The following is a 15,682-nucleotide window of genomic DNA, read 5'->3' as shown; positions in this document are numbered from 1 at the left end:
TGTATGATACTTCTGTGGAGTGCAGAGTAGCTGGGATTTTATAACCTACGATATAGAGAAAGAGAGATATTTTGCAATACTCGTAGAGAGTGTATAATGTACTTCTTTTGTACAAAAGTTTAATAGGAGTGAAAATCTAACAGTTTCTAGACAAGTATTCTCGACATTACATACACCACTTTGTTCTCCAACCTTTTGTTTCACGACGATCATTTTGTGGTTGCGTTCTGTTGGACTCTGAGTGTGTTGATCTGTTTCCAGCTGAAAATTATTCACGGTAGAAACTGGAGGAGAGACTGTATAGGGGAGAGAGATAGAGAAAAAGCGAGAGCGAGGGAGAGAGAGAGAGAGAGAGAGAGTTGATATACTAAAAAGTTCAAAGGATAGGAGAGTCCGGGTAAGATTTCCCGTTGAGGCAGAAATTAGTTTGTTGGCAGATGCCATGAAATCCTGATTGTGAAGTTGAAAAATATATCCAGAGTGAAGAGAAAGAGTTGGACGGAAAGAGAGGAAGATCCAAGAAGAACACCAGCCACGGAGGGCTTGTTAAAGATAAATAAATTCCAATTGTTGGGTGTTAAACTTCAGTGTGTGAATCGCAGTGAAGTTCCAAGTATGGTGGATGGATAAACAAGAAAAAAAATAGTACGGGAAAGAAATTGAGAGAGCGCGAGCATATTATCATTGTGTGATAAATGCGTGGTTACCATCGCAACGAATTTATTGTCTTCAGTTCTTTCGGATAGTTGTGTATGGTGTCTAAACTCTGGCGAGCCTTGAAATTCATCTGCATCATCGGCATTCATGAGAGTGTGAAACGCACCCTCCCATTAGAGATTTTGGCGGGGGGAAGGAAAGTGGGTGAGGAGAAGAACTTCAATCAGAGTGTGTGTGCGGTGATCCTCAGCAATAGACAGTTCATTCTTCAGCTGGTAATTTTCAACAATTAAGTCACTTTTGACACTTTGGTGAGTCCACAAGGCGCAGTGAAGAGGAATTACTGGTCCTGCTTTGGTTGATGAGAGAGAAAGAGAATATATATACATATACATTTTGATATTGTGTGTGAAGAAACTCGATCTAGAACGACCGGCGTGAAGAGCAAGTGAGAGTGCTAAATAAGTTGTTTCAAGTGCAATTGCCAACTACATAAAGCGCATTAAAGTGGTCACTGAGGAGCAAAGATACAGTAATTTGCACTTTTGGATTACGGAAGACAGAGAAGGCAGCAATTTGTTGCGGTCACTGGGGATGAAACTCCTTCAGGAGTTTGTATTTGCTACACCGGATGTTGGTGATGATATAGTGACGCCAGAAATGGTAATTTTTTCTCAGTTTTTACTTCCCTCTTCCTTTTTTAGCTCTCCTGTGCGCTCGTGAATACACGAAAATTCTCATATTTATGAAATGTGTGATGCCACGATGGTGTTATTAAATTTATGCTATTAATATTTCATCCTTGATGATTTTGCACATCAAGTGCTACACGTTCTTTTGATAGTTCACAGCAAACTAATAATTTATATTTTCATAAGCACATAAGAGACCTGTATATGTACATCTTGGGAAATTGTGCACCGCTAAAATAGGGGGTATTTTCATTGGGGTCTGTGCTGATGGCGTGATGAGACTTTAGCATAATGAGGCAGAAACAGTGTGAATGCGAAGAGAAAATGGGTGATTATTCATAAATCTTTTTTTTTTTCGTATTTCATAAGGAAATGTACATAAATATTTATGATGTGATGCGCATAGGCGATGAGGTTTCGGACGCGGAGGTGTGTATGGGGTAAAGGGATATTTTCATGTTGTTACTGTTATGTTACCTGTTGCATATAACTTAATCAATAATAACACTGTCTTCGGGAAGATGGTTTTTGTGTGGGAAGACGGAGCTTTTATCTCTCTTGAGTGCAATTAGACGACTGAAAAAAGGGTGTGATTGATCTCAGGTGATATATTTGTATTTTTACGGTAGAATTGTATATTCTATCAGAGAAAAATCGTATTTCGGTTGATAATTATAACAATGTTGAGAACCGTGAGTAGTTTGGTTGGGGCGAAAAGGTCAAAAGCGGTGAAGAATGTGGAATGAAGGCAAAGACTAAGGATTGATGGAGTGATTCGATTTCTAAATATACCAATCGTGCATTTCTCGTTACATTGCCATGAAGATGGGAAATGTATTCTAATTGAGGGTTGTATGTAAAGGATTGCATAACATGGAAGGGAATTGATATGATTTCTTCAATACCAGAAAAAAAATATCAATTCGATTTGATCTATTATAGAGGAAGCATTTGTCAAGAGTCGATTTATAGTAATAAGACTACGAATGATACTTGTTCTACTTATATAGAAAGATGGGATGATCCGAATTTGTTCTTTTCATGCTTTATCGAGGGGAAATGAGAACACAGAAAACATGCATAGCTAAGAAGGTTTACTGTAGAACAGAAAAAAAAGCGAATTTAGGATTTTAATGGTGAGATATTGGATAGCAGTATGGCTATATTGCATGTTTTTCCCCTATAAAACGTATCTCAATGTTTTAGTACTTAGCTTTAGGTTATTATTCGGTATTTCACAGAGCAAAGCATGATGATTAGTCTTGTTTGGGAATTGGGCTTTGTTCTGCTGTACAACTTCAAGTATGTTGCACTATATATGCTTATGTATGTATGTATATAATATCCAAAAGTAACGAAAACGCCGAAACCGATATATTGAATGTGGAGAATGTACAATTTGTGAGCTGCGTTTGTGTTAATGTCTGGAAGGTTGTTATTGATTTTTCATTTTGTACTTCCTTTTTCTCCTTTTCGAATTCTCTTCCTTATATTTATCATGATGATGCGGAATGACAATAGCTCACTCCTAATATCCGTCTCGGGGATGATGTAACAATGGTGTGTATGTGGCCTGAAGAGTTGAGAGGGCATAGGCTTAATTGGTGCGAGGATTAGGGTGATGAATTAAAATTGTATTATGCGTAAATGCGTGTGTGCTTATTGTGTGTGCCGTAGAGGGAGATTACGCACTTGCGAAATGGCATGAAAATGCTTAATTGAGCTCTCCTTCTATGTGATTATTATATAGTTCTGTTGGAGCATTCCTTTCGATATATCCATTGGTATTATGGGAAAAGATGGGGTATAAAAGCCATTCTTTGAGAATGTATTTTCTCTTGGCCGACCTTGACTCAATCGCAAAAGCCAAAAACCTTGTTCAAAGCCAACACCACAGTGAAATAGTCGTGCATTTATATAGAGGTGGTTTTAGTGTGTTAAGTTCATGAATTACTGAGACTCACACATTTCACAGTGAAATGTATACAAACAAACACATAATATACTGATTTACCTCAAGAGTTCTTGTGCCTCTTCGCTGCCTTCTCTAAATCGACGTTTTATCGTTATTTCCTCCTTCCCGCACGAACTTTTTTCCCTCTTCACCACACCGAAATCTGAGCCACTCTGCGCCTGGCTATGCTTGATGGTGTCTTGTGACAAAGATGGCAAAATTAAATGCACAATATTCGCTGGGCTTGCACTTTGTGTGTGAATAATGTTGCATGTTTGAATTTGTCGTCAAGTGGGATAGTCCTGGCCTTTTTTTTTGTTGCACTGCAGCTCCATTTCAACTTGCGATGCCCATTGCAATTGTTCTGCATTTAGATTAAATGTGGATGGAGCAAATTTCTGCCCTCTGTATTTGCAGGACACTTGATAAAAAAAACAGTAATGTTGGCTATTTCTGTTCTCTCTTTTCATATGAAATGAGAGTGAGAGCGCTGCTTGTTCTCTTTTGTACGTGACGCACAAACAAGTTTTGCAGAAAGAGTTTATATATTATGAACATCCTCAAAAAACTTCTCAATATCAACTTCTTTCTCGAGACAAAATCAACAAGAGAAGAAGCTCTTCCTATCTTCCCAAAATCGTTCATTTTGTCTCCCACTCCTTCATATATTTGGTTGTTTTCTGCATGAAAATTGCGCGTCTCGCCTATGTGCCCAATGATTCACAACAATGGGCGTCAAAATAAGAGAAATGAAATGTGCTCCGTGTTCAGACAAACAGAGGTAGTTGAATAATGTGAAATTGGTTTTAATAATAGCTATAAATATTTAATCGTGTAATTGAATCAATAATTATAGCGTGAAATATGAGCATGTTGATTAATGTTGTAGTGCTGTGATTAAGTCTATGTTTTGCCAAGTGCAATCTATGATATACATTGCATATTGTATATTAATTATTATTGACAGAATCACCCAGTAAATTGTTATATTTTTCACACCACAATTTTCACATTGTAATTTTTGATTTGTGTCATTTTTATGCATGTAAATATAGTTTGTTGTGGGAAAATTTCGTCAATTGGTGCGGTTTTCTGGTGTGACTCGAAATTATATGCGGTCGTTTGGGGCACTGGGACATATCGATGTGTCGCGAATTTTCATGCACAGCTAGAAGTCTGATGTTCACCACACATATATCTTATGAATGTTTAATTATCTTGCCAAGTTTAAAGTCCTTAAGTTCTTAGACTTCAAAGTTTGAATATGCGCAAGTTGTTAGAAGTAATTTTCAATTGAGACAACTCTGACGAAAGGTCGTAACATTAATTCAGGTTGAGTAAGAGTGGTTTTTCTTTTTACTTCAATTGATCTATTGCATACAACAAATCGAGACTTGCCTTTCGATCCTTGTTTTTATACAATACAAGACAAATATAGGTGATATCACTTTCTACTTGAGAGATGTTTTCAATTAGGGATTCCTTTGAAATGAAACTCTGCATGCATTTCTCTTTTATCTGTGCGGAGTTGCAGAAGATAAAGTGTGAGGTAAAATTGAATGGGATGTAAAAGTAGTGCATTCTCGATTAATAAAGGGCGAATCTTATCGACTGATTGGAAGGGTAATGCGATACAATATTAAATTGGATTGGGTTGCCACTGGTAACGTTACTAAAATAAACACCTACACTTGCAATCGCGCTTTCGATATGGCTCCGGAATTGCTGCGTAGCTGAGAAGTGAGATGTTGGCATGGGACTCTGAGTACGGAGAGTCGACCATGAGAGAGAGACATGCGGCTTTTGGTCTTTTCTGGTATCGTAGCAACTGCTGGATATGCGATTTCGCGTCTATTTTCAGGACACTCTCCATACACATGAGTGTGTGCGCTTTGTGCTAAATGGCCGGGTGGCATGTACAAGGTGTATGTGATGGGAAAATATCATAAATATGTATAGACACAGACTATATATATATATATATAGATATTGGCTCTACATATTTCATTAAAATTGCTATGCTGAGCGAATTTTCTCACCATTTACATATGGGGCCATCATCTCTCGCTGAAATAATGGCAATGACAATTCAATATATATTTTTTTCAACACGGCAAGCACCAAAAATGTGATACCCGAAGTACGGTGTGTGAATTTTTGTATCTCAGAGGGTGTTTCTGCGTTTTTGCGAGTTGGGAAATGTATTTTTTTTTTTAATATGTAAATAATTGTGTGAAAGCTATTATTCGGGCATATCTCTTCCGCTGGGTTTTGTCTATTAATTGCTTGAATGTTGGTTCTGGCAGAATTAAAGAAAACAGGAACGGAGAGAAAAAAAGGGAGAGTGAGTGAGGAAAAGCACTTAAAGATTGCCTTTGTGAAATTACATAAATTTAATTGTATGCTGAATTTTCATTATTAAATTTTGTAGATGGAAATTTTCATTGCAAATTTCGCAAATTTAACTAAAGTTTGAACAATGCGGAACATTATATTGTGTGGATTTAGTGCTATTTATTTATTATACTTGCAATTAAGTTGACGCCTTATTTCAGGCGGCATTACATAGTAGATATGTACATATCTTCAATATTCAGTATGATCGTGCCGTACTGCCATGGAGAGTATAGAGAGAAACTGTTTTGTAATTCAGAAAATTGATTAATTACACGTATGCATAATTATATTTCATGTTCAGGAGGGTTGGTTAGGTTATTGTCTATTGCTGAGCTTGATTCTCTATGACATTTTCAGTCGCAAATGTATTGTGCCAGAGTTAATCTAAAGTGAGCATGAGTAATTTGATATTTGGAAAACGAATATCCTCAACACACTTACTATACATGTTTCTTCTGTGTGCGATATATGATTGCGAATGACTGAAATGTTCAAAGAATGACTGTGGCATAGTAGCAATTTGCTGAGAAATCTCGTCTTTTGAAGTTCAACGAGAGATGTTGCTGTGATGAGGCAAAAGGACTCGCTTAACCTCTTTATTAGGCGAAGTTATTTCTGAGAAATAATCATTTTAAACTGTTACACGTAGCATCGTTACAGTGTTTCTGGCATTTTTTGCTGTCACTCACATTTGTGGGTATTTCTGTACCTGTTGATATGGGTGGAAAGGTTCACAATTAGAAAAGAAGAACGCACGAACAGGGCATTAACATTAACTAATCAATACTTATTGTGGGGGTGCAAACAAATTCTTCAACATATTAGACCACGAACCCCTATTTTCTTGACGCCACAATGATGGATATTTGTATTTAAAATAATTAAGACGATTTAACTCTTGACCAATGCTTACAGTGTTCAATTAATAGCCACCATTAAAATCTTGTGAAAGATTCATTCACTTCTTGAAGAGTGATGGATGTATTTTTCAAAAAGTCCTGAACAAATCATTGTGGTCGATTTATGAGAAATTAGAGTGTCTGTTGTGTTAATTATAGGAATGATAGAAAAAAATAATATGATTTAGAAAAATTCCTTTTACTTGTTCTTTCACTGCGATGTAATCAATCAATTGAGCTCTTCTTATTTGCTCTCTGTGAGACTTGCCATGACGAGACGTTGGGCGGCACAGTAGGTGATACTTGTTAAATGGCCTTGGCTAGAATCGATGACCCAAAACAGACAGGCTGTTTCTATCAAATATTCATTTTCAAATAATATAAATTGCTAGATTCCCAGAGAAAGAGAGAGAGACAGAGGAGTATTTCAAGACTATTTGACTTCCATTTATCTCCACATTGAGTTTTTTTCCTGGTCTCTTCGCACAATCTGCGAAAATGAATGCTCAAAGAGGTGAGAATAGTGCAAAAATGTTCTTTTTTTGTGTATTCCCTAATTGGATTCTTACTACGAGTCAACAGTGAGGTGAGATTGAGAGGGAATTGGTTAGATGGATTTGCGAATGAAGTGGAAAGTTCAGTAACATTTGGTTGGGGTGTTGTGTGGAGTTTGGAAAATTGCGGTGTGTGTTTGTGCATATGGTTGGCCATGTTTGGGGGTCTAATGAGATTAATTCGTTTAGATTTCATATTTGTGCACCATGAGTGATATGTTTAGTGCCATTTCCCACATTCTTCAATTGCCGGAAATGGAGGAGAAAAAGTATCGGAAATGGAATTATTATCACTGTGTCTCGTACAATTTGTGAGAGAACGACTAACAAATATTGTGCCTAAATGAGCTCGATGGTTGTGGCAATATTACGTGCTCTCTCACTCTGTCTGTGGGGTAGATGATGCATGAAATGTAGATTTATTGAGAGAGAATATAAAATGATTAGAGATGACATATAAATCTGTGTCAGAATGTTTTGCAAATGAGCATAATTCCATGAGAAATGTGTATGTTTTGATGCTGTCAGAATATTCATGCGCACAGAATTTTTAGTATGGGGGAGAGCAAATGGAGAGACGGTCTCGATGATGGGGGATGGTATGAGAGAAAGAGAGACAGAGAGAGAGAGAAACGAGAGGTGATGAAAATATACGAGCATCCGATTTTGACGAGAGTAATCTGCTATCATCATTAATATTCGTTAAATAAATAGTTCCGGTGGTGATGAGGAACAAAACTATTACATATTCAGCGGACATGATGGTAAATACACGAAAAGTCACACAAGTGATATCATTTAATTTGGGTGGCTTGCTTTGCCATTAGCTGTAATGAAAAGTTTCTGACTCCGACTATATGACTGTGCGGTCTCCCCTCAATTGGGGACTGTGTGGCTGAGCAGCTTTTGATTTTATGCGGTGTCTGTGCGGTTGATTTGGTCGAGTATGATGGGAGCCACAGGGCGGTCTGTTGAATGGGTGGGAAATGCTGGACTTGTTATCATGTCGATTTGTCAAGGAAGTCATCCAATTGATAGATCCACGGAACACACAGAATATCAACCATTTGTTTGTTATTTATTGTTATATCCAGTCTGTTGGTGCGCAAACGCCGGAAAGCAAGCACAGACGCATTTAATGCAAAATAACCGGGCCACGTTATTCCCAGAAGCCGGGTAGCCATGTTCCGCTTCTCTCTGTGCCATACCTTTGGTGGATTCAATGCCCACCGCTAGAACATGTTCAATTGTATAATTTTCCAATGTGTCATCCGGTGTTTGAGTCTCTCAACCTCAGTAGAGATTGTTTGTGAGAGAGAGAGAGAGAGAGAGAGAGAGAGAGAGAGAAAAGTGTTTTCACCCAGTCTGAGTCAAGAAAGACAGAGAGAGTGGAGGCTTCTTTGCTTATTTCCTCGTGCATGAAACTTATGATTTCTGGCATCAATTCTGGTTCAATGATTATGATTGATTTTTGTGTTTTGGTTGGGGTATTTAGAAGTGAGTCTTTTAGACTGAAGATTGATCTTTTTACATAAAAGGGGAGAACAACGCCAACTGGCTCGATGGTGGATGAGTTTCTTGATTTGTGCTTTCCACAGTTTTTCGCCATTTCATTTTATTGCGGAGCTTTCACAGAAACAGTCTCAAGAATGAGAGCTTTTGACATATCATGGAACATTGATTTTGTTTTTTACAATAGTGGTGGGCTTGAGATGAAATCACGTCAAATGTGTTATTTTGATTGACAATTGATGTTTTTAGAAGCTCATAGTCCAGTAAATATCTCCTGGATAATGATTTAATACTTGCTTTTTAAATTATGGGGTGTTTTGAAACAAAAAATAGAGTGAATTACTGAAAATTTACATTTCATTTCTCAAAACTATTCCATATTTGTCTTGAATTCATAAAAAATGGAAGCAATTTTCTACATAAATTTATGAGATTCTACTAGAATTCTAGATTTGAGAGAAATGCAGACGAGATTGGATAATAAAATGAATAAATAAATATGCATATACCACGCTTGGTGGAGTTTTGTGATGCATTTTATTCTCTATCTCGTTTACATTTTTTTCTGCAGTAGCTATAATTTTTTATATTGTTTTTCTCATTCTCTCTTTCTTTTACATACAATACATTTTTTGCCATGTGCAATATAAAGTGGCAATATACATATGAAACAAGGTATCATCAGCATTATTAGAAGAACGATATTGCCGTGTTTTGTTTGTGCTGTACTGGAATGCCATTTGCACGCGGAGAGAAAGAGAGAGATAGGCAAAAATCTTGTGTATATTTCACATAATTGTGTGTATAAAGTAGGCAACAATGTGAAATATATATGTATCTATAGGGATTGCAATTGTATTTTCTTGGAGAGTATGAGAAGAGAGGAGAGAGTCATAGTTTTTGTGACCGGCTCCGGTTCTACGGTGATGGAGTTGAGATAAAAGGCATAGAATATCTACTATATGTGTGCTGTAGCATTCTGTGTGCAATGAACCTTATGGAATGTTAATGACACACACGCAAACTATCGTGAAAATCTATTTCTCTCTCCTGGTTTTGTCCCTGTATCGATGCGATAAAGACAAAACTCTCCTGATGTTGTATCAAGAGCTGATCTTCTTTATGTGTGCACATACGGAGCGAATTTTCGCCTAAAGTGCACAACTATTAGATAAGCGTGATTTGTTTTTGCTCCTCTCAACACTGCTGGCCACACATTGATCTTTCTATTTGCTGCTGTTCCAAATATGCCCGTGCGATGATTCTGCTGTGGCTGAATTATTGGGGGATGCGCGAGCGAGAATGGGGCCATTTTGGATGTTTGCGAGTATGCAAATTGCAGTGGGAGACGAGCGAGTGTGGAAATTCATTAAGCATTTAATTATAAAGCGTGTTGTGTTTTTCCTCCACCTTGCAGATCACCACATCTGCCGCAAAGAAGTTGTGGGAGAAAGGAGGTCCTGGCGATATGAAAATTCCAAGTGCAACGAGTGGGCCGTTGGCGCCGCTGCAGCTCCACGGTGGGCCTGAGCATCAGGTGTGGCGCGACTCCACATGGTCTACCCAGGGTGAAATATTGACACCGCGAAGGACATTTCAGCAGGCACCGGAGACCAACTCCACTGGAAGTACTGGCATTCTCAGGTGGGTTGTGAGTGTTGAGAAATATAAGGCGAGAAACTGTTGAGAGAGTCTTAGAAAGTGGATCATCAGCTTGGCATTTGCCATCATAGTGTTGTCCATAAGATTGAAAACTCAACCTATTTCTCGTCTTTGACACTTATACTGATGGTTGGAGAAGGAAGGAGAGTTGAAGGTGAAAAAGAGAGGCGAATGAATAATAATAATAACTTTTACTCGTGTCTCTCTCCACAGTCCGCGCGATTCAACTGGTGGCTTAGGTGTAAAAATGGTAGAATATGTGCTTGGTGGTTCGCCCACCAACAAGGAGAGTCCTCTTGCGAGCTTGGAACCACGTTTGAGGAGTTTAAAATTTGATGATTCTGACAAGGTATGATTTACCAGAGTGTTCCCATAATAATGTTTCACTTTTGAGGGAAATGAAATGTGTGTAGAATTTCTGAATGGAAAATATTTGAGAGTGCACAAGAGGAAAACGCCTGGCGTGGGAGGTCGAGAAAAAACCGTCAGAAGGCGCGAAAGGAAGGAAGGAAATGCTACAGGGTAATTCCACGCAATAAAAGTGGATCAATGATGGTATTACTATAGTTTCTCTAGGGAAATTCTGTAATTGGTTACAATGCACGAACATGCCCTTATTTATTAGTTTATTCTGTGGGAAAATGTGTGGCATTCACTTGAGGATGACTTGAAGAATGCACGACATGTTCTCAAGTGTGGGCAATTTTGCAATGTGTATTTTGTGGAGGAAGTAAAAATCAATAGGAAGTTGTGAAGAGTTGATTTGAACGAGAGGAAATAGGGTTATTCTATTTCCATATGAATTTGTTCAATTTTTCGAAGAGAAGCAACTAAAGTTATGCTAATATGAATGGGTTGAATATGTTTTTAATCACAATTGCAACGGAATTCAATGACGAGTGGTATTTTATGAGCCAGTCAGTAATAAAAATGCACATTGATTTGAAAGAAAAGTGAAATATGTATAAAGAGAAGCTTGTGAATACAAAATATACACAATTTGTGATCTGTTTTTGCAGTCGACAGACGATAAGGAGAAGACAAATTCGCCGTTTGACGCGAATGGCATCAAGAAGGAGGATCAAGTGAACTCTTCAAATGGAGTTGTCGTGAATGGTATAGATGATGACAAAGGATTTAAGTAAGTTGATGGGTTTATAGAAAATTTCCCTCACTTGATGTAACAACCAGGCGTCTCCATTTCCCATAAACGTCTTGTATAATGACACCAGGCGCCTCCATTGCAATTTGAGAGTCAAGTGGTGCTCCAAGAGCTCCATACACAATTGCACATACATATGAGATGTATGTAGTTTTGATAAAATGCATGAGAGAGTGGCGAACGGAAAACCTTGATGTGAAAGAAACCAGTTATTGTGTGAACATTTGCACACATACAGTAATGTCAATGTCGTGCAGAATTGCAAGCATACATAATTCTTGTGTGGTTTTCTTTGTTGTCCATCCTCGTCTTTTGCAAAAAGATAAAACTGAATGTGCGCAAGAGTCTGCTGTTTAGGTAGGGGGGAAAAATAACAATCACTCATGTTTTGCGGGAAAATTGATTGAAATATTCTAGGAAAAAAAAGCATTTCATCTGACTTGTCGGGAGCATACATAATTTTTTATTGTTCCGTCTCCTTTTTTGAGATGTGGTACACAAAGTATTTAACTTTGTAGGGATTTATACTTTACTTGATCTCAATTTTTGAGCAATATGAAGGGAAGAAAAGTAGAGGTTGGCAAAAATACAAAGAGTATGATATTTGAATGATTTTCTTTTCATACCCGGGATTGTATGTTGGTGGCTCTGTTGATGTGTATTGACAGGAAGTCTTCCACAATAAGCTCAATGGAATGGTAATATTTTATCCCTTTTGCGATTGGATTTCTTGCGAAAGGGGTTTTGGGTGGGTTTTCCATGCTAAATATGCAGATCATGAGAGGAATTTTGGGGGCTGAACATCCGTATTCACAGTATAAAGATCGATCACAAAGAGTGTTAAGTCAAATTATCATCATTGCTATCTACACTTTTACTGTGCGCCGTGTGCGTTTAGGTGGAAAATCATAGAGAGCGAGAGAGAGAGAGAGAGTCAGAAAGCTCAGGTGGATGAAGTCATTTATTATGCGGCACTTGGTGTAAATGACTTTCACCACCATCTGAATTTGTTGGACCCTTCATGAAAGTTTCGGGGTACCTATAATTTGTTCCCATGCCTAGACGCGACAGCGCACGGACAGGCACTTGCGAGCATGAAACATGACATAATGTGACACAATACATATCAAATACAATTGAGTGAAAGAGAGAGAGAGAGAGTGAGAGAGAGATGAGGTTGTACTTGATGTAATTGTTTGGTGCTAATTATGAATTAGTTTGTGCGATGTCGACAAAATAATTAACATATAATTCGCACTCATAAGGCACTCTATATTGCTTCGCCATACACTGATGATGGCGGCATTGTTTGACATTCTCCCAAGAGTTCGCGAGGAGGAGTTTTTGAGATCATTCTTGTCTCACTTTTTTTATGTGTCTCTTGCGCTTATTTGTTCTCTTCGCTTGATTCCCGGGCTTGGAATACTTTTCCGTGACGTGCAGATTTAATATATGTTAAGATTATTAATTACGGACATGGAGAAAATAAGAGTCTCTCTATCTCTCGCGCGCTCTTTCTCTCTCTCTATTATGTATGAAGTCAATGTCATTGACTGTAGAGAAAATGTTGAAACTTGGATATAATTTTTTTCATGTATTTGCGCCTCTCCAGCACTCTTGGGTGATATACATCGTGTAGGTTTATTTTCTCCTCTCGATTCTATGTTGTGTTATATATACACATATTTCCACTAGCTTCCACATACATATATGTTATACAATGTCATATTTTTTTCTTTCCATAATCGCGCTTTTTGTGTTGTATTTACGAACGTTGTCTGTTGGATAAAATCTTGACTGGAAGAGTAAGTTAGTTTTAAGGCAAAAACATAGAGAGGAAGGGAGAGAGATGAGAAAATGACATGCAATGATGAAGATTTAGAGAAAGAATGTGTTTGCTTGCAAAATTACTATTGTACACACTTTCAATTTCACTGTGAAAATTGAAATTTCTTTTCAATATTCCAAATTAAGCACATTGTCTAGAAATTCAGTAAGTTCTCTTCATTGGTAAATATTTATGAGAAGAACAAAGTGTCTTATATTTGCCATAATAATGAAAGAATTTGATTTTGTAAATCAATTTCGTAATACTTATACTCGTATACTCATGCATTTATCAGTGCGTTGGAGATGACAAGCTGGAGTCATGATATTCTTTTTTTTCCTATATTGAATCAATTATAGCCAATATATGTAATTTCCCTATTAAAACATACTCTTTTTGTACGATAATATGATAATGATAATAATAAGCTTTCCAAAATTTGGGCGCATGGTAATTGTAATTTTTAATTTCCTATCGGGAATCGTATATTTCAATTTAAATAGGAACATACATTTAATGAATGCTGTGAAAGTCTTTTAAAACACCGCAAAAATGTGTAAGAATATTTTTTGGCGACCTCTTAAAATAAGAGAGTCGTGTGTCTCGGCTAAGCGGAAGTGAAATGTTATATTTAAATTGAGGAGATGCAGCATAAGACGATTACTTCTTGAATTTCGGATTTAATAGCGTGTTTTTCCACTTTTCCCATAGTCGAACTCCCGGATCGCGACAGCCATCTCCGGCCGAGGAGGCTCTGACGCGCCCGAGTGGTCTCTTGGATCCGACCGGTCAAGTGGGCTCGGCGTATCCACAGTTGCCTCTGCAGCATATGCTCGGCGCGAGTGATCCACAGGGTGTTGGCCAACTCAATTCGTACCATCATGCGGCCCAATTGGCAGCGATGAATCAAATGCAAGGGCCAGTTATGAATGGCGTCAGTGGAATGCATCAAGTTGCACAGGTTGGCAAAAGCTCTCGCCTATTTTGCATTTCTATTTGTCGAGACACAAAATATAAACAAGCACACAGAGTTTGTGGGCGAATTTGATATGACGCCACTTGAATGAATGGTGATGTTGAACTTTTTCCTCTCTATCAATTGCAGAATTTCCAGCAGAACCAGATGGTGAACCAGCAACAAGGGCCCAATCAATTGGACACGTCGGCCAATCTGCTGCAGCAGCAGCATAATTTTGATGTACAGGTAAGTGAAATTTGTCCTGTATCGCTTTTAATTCAATGATCCCCGTCATTCGATTTGGTATCTCGATGGAGTACAAATTAATTGCCAATCACATCGACTATTTATTCGTGTATTTAGCGTATGAGACTCTCCCTCTGTTTCACAACGCTTGTGACGTTTGGAATTAGATTTGGTGCGGAATAATAAAGGGATGGAATATTTCTTTATTTTAGTTATATGAAAACGCTAAGGCGATAGGAATGAGGATTTCCTCGTAAATTTTCTCTGTGTCTCCCTTCCTAAACAATTTATAAATTCGGATTCTGAGAATGTATATAAGCTTTTGTGTAGAAATTTCAACTGAGATTGTCATGAAAGTCGTAGAGACAAAAGCTCTTGGCATCTCATCGCTTGTGGACAAGAGAAGGTGGAGAGGACAATGTGAGGGATTTCTGCTGGGGGTGTTGCGAAATGTGTTAAGAGCAAGAAGAGGCAGTCAAAGAATAATGTGGAGCGAAGGAGAGATTGCAGGAAGAGAGAGAGAGAGAGTTCCAAGAACGGGGGAGATAGGATGATGATGAAAAAGAATATAAATGAATATTCTTGTGTGTTATTATTTAAAAAGCAGAAGATTTTAATCGTCTTTCCTCGGAGGGTTTTTCCCATTTCTGCCAAGAGCAATAAATACACAGTATGATTAATTGAATAGGAGCAGAAACTTGCCATTGAAAATTGGTTTTGACGCTCCGTGTGTATAGCAAAGTGGAGAGTTTATAATTGAGATGTTCACAAAGAAAGAAAGAGGGATGCTCGTTGTTCGTTCATGATACAAATTGATAAAATAATGTTATATGTATCATAAATGAGTTATTTGACCAGTGTTAAACTTTAATATTTGATTATGGTTGCAGTGGTTGCAGCATAATGCGATTTGGTGAACTTTTGATTTTATCTATCCACCCTTTGCTAAAATGTCACATTTTGTCTGAGAAAGAAGCTCCGCTCTATGCTTGAATGGACGCCGAGTGTGTGCAAAAAATGGCAAGTTTTGCTAATTGCAAATTGGGGAGTGCAAAGTGTGTCTGACGGGGAAGGTTGGGAGTTTTGGGGTTGATGAAAGAATGAGAAAAGTTGGCTGGAAATAGTTGAAACATTCCTTTACGTTATTAAATTGTTGCAAAA

The 15,682-nt window shown here is 37.8% G+C and overlaps 1 protein-coding gene across 14 annotated transcripts in view; it reads left to right on the top strand.

Moving 5' to 3' along the window:
• The window catches only part of LOC132265379 (maternal protein pumilio), a 106,044-nt gene that overhangs the window by 10,322 nt on the left and 80,040 nt on the right, over window positions 1-15,682 (top strand). For 2 of the 14 annotated variants that reach the window (XM_059766036.1, XM_059766045.1), the window contains exons 2-7: window positions 262-1,320; window positions 10,083-10,309; window positions 10,541-10,676; window positions 11,347-11,468; window positions 14,029-14,278; window positions 14,423-14,521. In XM_059766036.1, coding sequence (XP_059622019.1) covers window positions 1,252-1,320; window positions 10,083-10,309; window positions 10,541-10,676; window positions 11,347-11,468; window positions 14,029-14,278; window positions 14,423-14,521 — 903 coding nt within the window. In that variant the 5' untranslated portion in view covers window positions 262-1,251. Of the gene's footprint in view, window positions 1-8; window positions 1,321-7,842; window positions 7,918-10,082; window positions 10,310-10,540; window positions 10,677-11,346; window positions 11,469-14,028; window positions 14,279-14,422; window positions 14,522-15,682 lie in introns of those variants that run through there. The other 12 variants (XM_059766020.1, XM_059766012.1, XM_059766118.1 and 9 more) reach the window with 11 other exon arrangements.

Source organism: Phlebotomus argentipes, unplaced genomic scaffold (assembly GCF_947086385.1).
Source record: "Phlebotomus argentipes unplaced genomic scaffold, Phlebotomus argentipes genome assembly contig_6, whole genome shotgun sequence".
In the NCBI taxonomy this organism is placed as follows: Eukaryota; Metazoa; Arthropoda; class Insecta; order Diptera; family Psychodidae; genus Phlebotomus; species Phlebotomus argentipes.
This window is presented reverse-complemented; position numbering and strand designations above follow the sequence as displayed.